The sequence below is a fragment of the Triticum urartu genome, chromosome 1A (genome assembly GCF_056163025.1).
Source record: "Triticum urartu cultivar PI428250 chromosome 1A, HENAU_Tu73, whole genome shotgun sequence".
NCBI lineage: Eukaryota > Viridiplantae > Streptophyta > Magnoliopsida > Poales > Poaceae > Triticum > Triticum urartu.
In genome coordinates this window covers 73,505,830-73,509,508 of record NC_141873.1, presented here as the reverse complement: position 1 = coordinate 73,509,508, position 3,679 = coordinate 73,505,830, and the positions used below count along the sequence as shown (strand labels likewise).

At 46.4% G+C, this 3,679-nt stretch overlaps 1 protein-coding gene across 1 annotated transcript; it reads left to right on the top strand.

The window, feature by feature from the left end:
- Positions 1-1,844: 1,844 nt before the first annotated feature.
- LOC125507888 (germin-like protein 5-1) lies at positions 1,845-3,018 on the top strand. Its single transcript, XM_048672435.2, has 2 exons — positions 1,845-2,131; positions 2,225-3,018. The coding sequence occupies exons 1-2, from the start codon at positions 1,999-2,001 to the stop codon at positions 2,764-2,766; spliced, it is 675 nt and encodes a 224-aa protein (XP_048528392.2). The 5' UTR covers positions 1,845-1,998; the 3' UTR covers positions 2,767-3,018.
- Positions 3,019-3,679: the final 661 nt, after the last annotated feature.

Genomic DNA, 3,679 nt, shown 5'->3' with positions numbered 1-3,679 from the left:
TTGGGCCAGCCCACTATAACACAACAAGAATTCATGAAATTTAAAAAATGTTCACACATTTCTAAAATTGTTCAAAAGTTTAAAAAAATGTTCCTGTTTTATGTTTTTGGCACGAATTCAATTCATTTTGTGTTTCTCAAAAAAATATTTGGAATTCTGAAATTCTGTTCGCATTATAAAAAACTGTTCGGAAAAATGTTCAGAATTACAACAGTTTTTCATAAGCTATGATTTTTTTTTCGGATTTATAGAATTGTGTCGCATTTGTTGAATAACTTTTTTGGAATTTCATAAATTATCTCATAAATAATATTTTTTTAAAATGTTACGGATTGTTGGCTGTGGACTCGACTGGGCCGGCCCACCAGACATAAAGTGATTTTTTTTCTTATCACGCGCATAAAAATTCCTTCTTTCTTTTTCTTAACACGGGACATAATAAAATCCGTAAGACAAAAACATGCCATGGAGTCGAACTTTGGACCTGGCAGGGTTGACATGATTTTGCTAGCCACTACAACAGACAACTATGACTTACATAATAAGTGGCCGAAAATATTTAATCAGAAACAAAAGTGTCAAACTTTGAAAACTTTTTTAGGGGCAAACAAGTATTGAACACGTATTTATTTGTGAAATCTTCGAATGTTATAAAGTGCGTTTTGGAAAATTTCGAATACTTTTAAAAAACCAACAACTTCCGAAAAGAGAACACATTTTGAAACATAAACATTTTCTTAAACCTTAAAAAAATTTTAAGGTGCAGACACTTTTTGAAACATAAAAATTTTCTGAAACCTGAACAAAATTTTAAAGTGCCACTTTTTCTACAATGTAAAAAAATGTTTACGTGTTGTAAAAAAATGTATCATAACCTTAACAGCATATATGTGACATGTGTTTTGAAAAAAGTGCATGCAAATTTTAAAATATTGAACCATGTAAAAGAGTGTTCGTGTAGTTTTATAAAATGTTTATAGACAATAAGAAAATGTAAAACAGGTATTTGTAAAAATATTACCATGTACTGAAAAAAGTTTTGAAAACATTTAATTTAAAAATCTCCATAATGTATGTGTGCGTTAAAAATGTATATTGGGTATTGATTAAAATTAGACATGAGTAAAAATGAAAAAAGAAAAGAAAATGTAAAAGAAAAACACTAAGAAACAACAAATTAGTGTGCGCACATGAGCGACTACGCTACTGGGCCGGCCCAATTCAGCAAATACCGGCGAAGTCCTCTCAATGTTTAAAATAGACCGGGATTAAAGAGTTTGGTGTGCTGATTTCAGGGATTAAGAGTTTGAAGATTGATTTAGCTTTCGCCTATAAATTCAAGGTTTGTTTTAGACTTTTTCCTATTATTAACACCTCCAGTTACTTTTGCCCGTCAAGTCCATTGGGTTTCTTCCTCGCGCAAAACAAACACCTGAATGCAAATGATTTCTTCGTGTGACGAATAAGATTAACCGCAGATTCGCCGCACCAAAAATCTCTTTTCAGATCAATCACCTCCCATTGCCCGTCCAAACACCACCACCACCACAATCCTACATTGTTCACGAGATCGACATTGCGGGGCTTCTGGTTCACGGCCTAGGCATTCCGCTCCCAGATCAAAATCAAGAGGTGTGTGCGCAATAAAATAGTAACAACACACGACATTGTTCCTTGTGTACTCCTACGGCAATCCTCGCCGACCCCCTACCTCACCTCACCTCGCACGGCCAGCACATTTCTTGCAGTGAACGGACACATGCCTTGCCACTCACATCACTCACTCCTACTGCTACTACTCCGGTCTCTCTCCGGTGCCCACCTGTTATAAATACCACCCACATCTTTTGTCTATTCAGCATCCAACTTCACCTCGAGCAGGGCGAGTAAAGGAGCCGCAGAGAAAGGAGTGAAGAGAGGCAGGCCCCAGGCCATAATTCTCACTCTCAGCAGCCAAATCAAGGACAGGCAGGCGCAGAGCGGAGGACCAAGCTCGCAATGGGCATGGGCATGGCTTCTCCCTTGCTTTCCTGCGCCATCATGGCGCTCCTCGCCTCCGTCCTCCCCCCGCCGTCCGTCGCCGGCGACCCCGACCTGCTCCAGGACATCTGCGTCGCTGACCTCTCTTCCGGTAAGCCGCCACGGCCTGATTCCGTGCGTGCTCTCTGCTGCTCACAGATCAGAAAGATGGTGCAAATTAATCACGTCTTCGACTTGTGTGCAGGGGTGAAGGTGAATGGGTTCGCGTGCAAGGCCACGGTGACCGAGGACGACTTCTACTTCAAGGGGCTGGGCGCCGCCGGCAACACCAGCACCACCTACGGCTCCGTGGTGACCGGCGCCAACGTGGAGAAGGTGCCCGGGCTCAACACCCTGGGCGTCTCCATGGCGCGCATCGACTACGCGCCGGGCGGGCTCAACGCGCCGCACACCCACCCGCGCGCCACCGAGATGGTCTTCGTCCTCCAGGGCGCCCTCGACGTCGGCTTCATAACCACCGCCAACAAGCTCGTCTCCAAGACCATCGCCGCTGGCGACGTCTTCGTGTTCCCGCGCGGCCTGGTCCATTTCCAGAAGAACGACGGCGCCGGCCCCGCCTCCGTCATCTCCGCCTTCAACAGCCAGTTCCCCGGCACGCAGTCGCTCGCCATGACGCTCTTCGCGGCCACGCCGCCGGTGCCCGACCACGTGCTCACCACGGCGTTCCAGGTCGGCACCAAGGAGGTGGACAAGATCAGGTCCAGGCTCGCCCCGAAAAAGGCCTGACTAAACAATGCTTACGTACTCCTAAGATGTTTCTTCCGAGTGACATGATTCAGTTCCTAATTTGTGCTATTTCTACTCACTTTTACTCACCTGCGTTGTTTTCTTGATTTGTTGGATCCTCATTGTGTAATGCTGCCCTGAAGTAGCAAGTACAAAAGCTGGTAGGTCTGTGCTGCTTGTAATAATCAGACCAAGTCATTTGTTGGTTCTAAATCTAATCATTCCACCATTATGGTTGCAGCAGCTTCACAACTCAAGAACCGTCCCCTCTTTGTACTTTTTATCGATTATATTCTTTGCTTCTGCGTTGGAGTATGATAACTCCGACAACAGAAAAGAACCTTTGTGGCCCTGCAAACATCCGAATGAGTAATCCGACGACCAACATAAAGAACCACCGATGCCACATGAGAGCATTTCCGATAGAACACGTAGATGCAAAAATACCTAACTTTTGCATCTCCGAGGGCCAAAAATACCTCTCCAACAGATGATGTAGATGGATTTTTTTTTTTACATCTTTGCCTCCCGAAGATGTAAACTATAACACCCCTCGGTGTAAATTTGCATCTCCACCTACAGAAGATGTAAAATCGCGACCGTCCGCCAACTGCCCAACTGCCCTTCCTTTCCCTTCCGCGCGACCAGCCGCCACTCGCCCGACTCCACCACCGGCCAAATCCGCACCAAATCGCCCCCCCCCCCCCCCCCGCGCGCCGCCGGGCCCGCCGCGACTTCACCGCCCCCTCTCCCCCCTCCCCCCCGGTCCCCTGCCACCTGCCTCGTCGTTGAACGAAGCTTCTCTCGCGGTTGTGGCTGGCCTAAACGCCTTCCCCGGCGAGGTCTACGATGGGCTAAGCTTCTTCCTAGCCTAGAACCCCCGCCGGAGTTAGTGGAGGCGCGCCACTCCGCC

Coding starts and splice junctions, on each gene's coding strand:
- LOC125507888 (XM_048672435.2), top strand. CDS start 1,999: ATGGGCATGGGCATGGCTTCTCCCTTGCTTTCCTGCGCCATCATGGCG. Junction 2,132..2,224: donor CGTCGCTGACCTCTCTTCCG/GTAAGCCGCCAC, acceptor ACTTGTGTGCAG/GGGTGAAGGTGAATGGGTTC.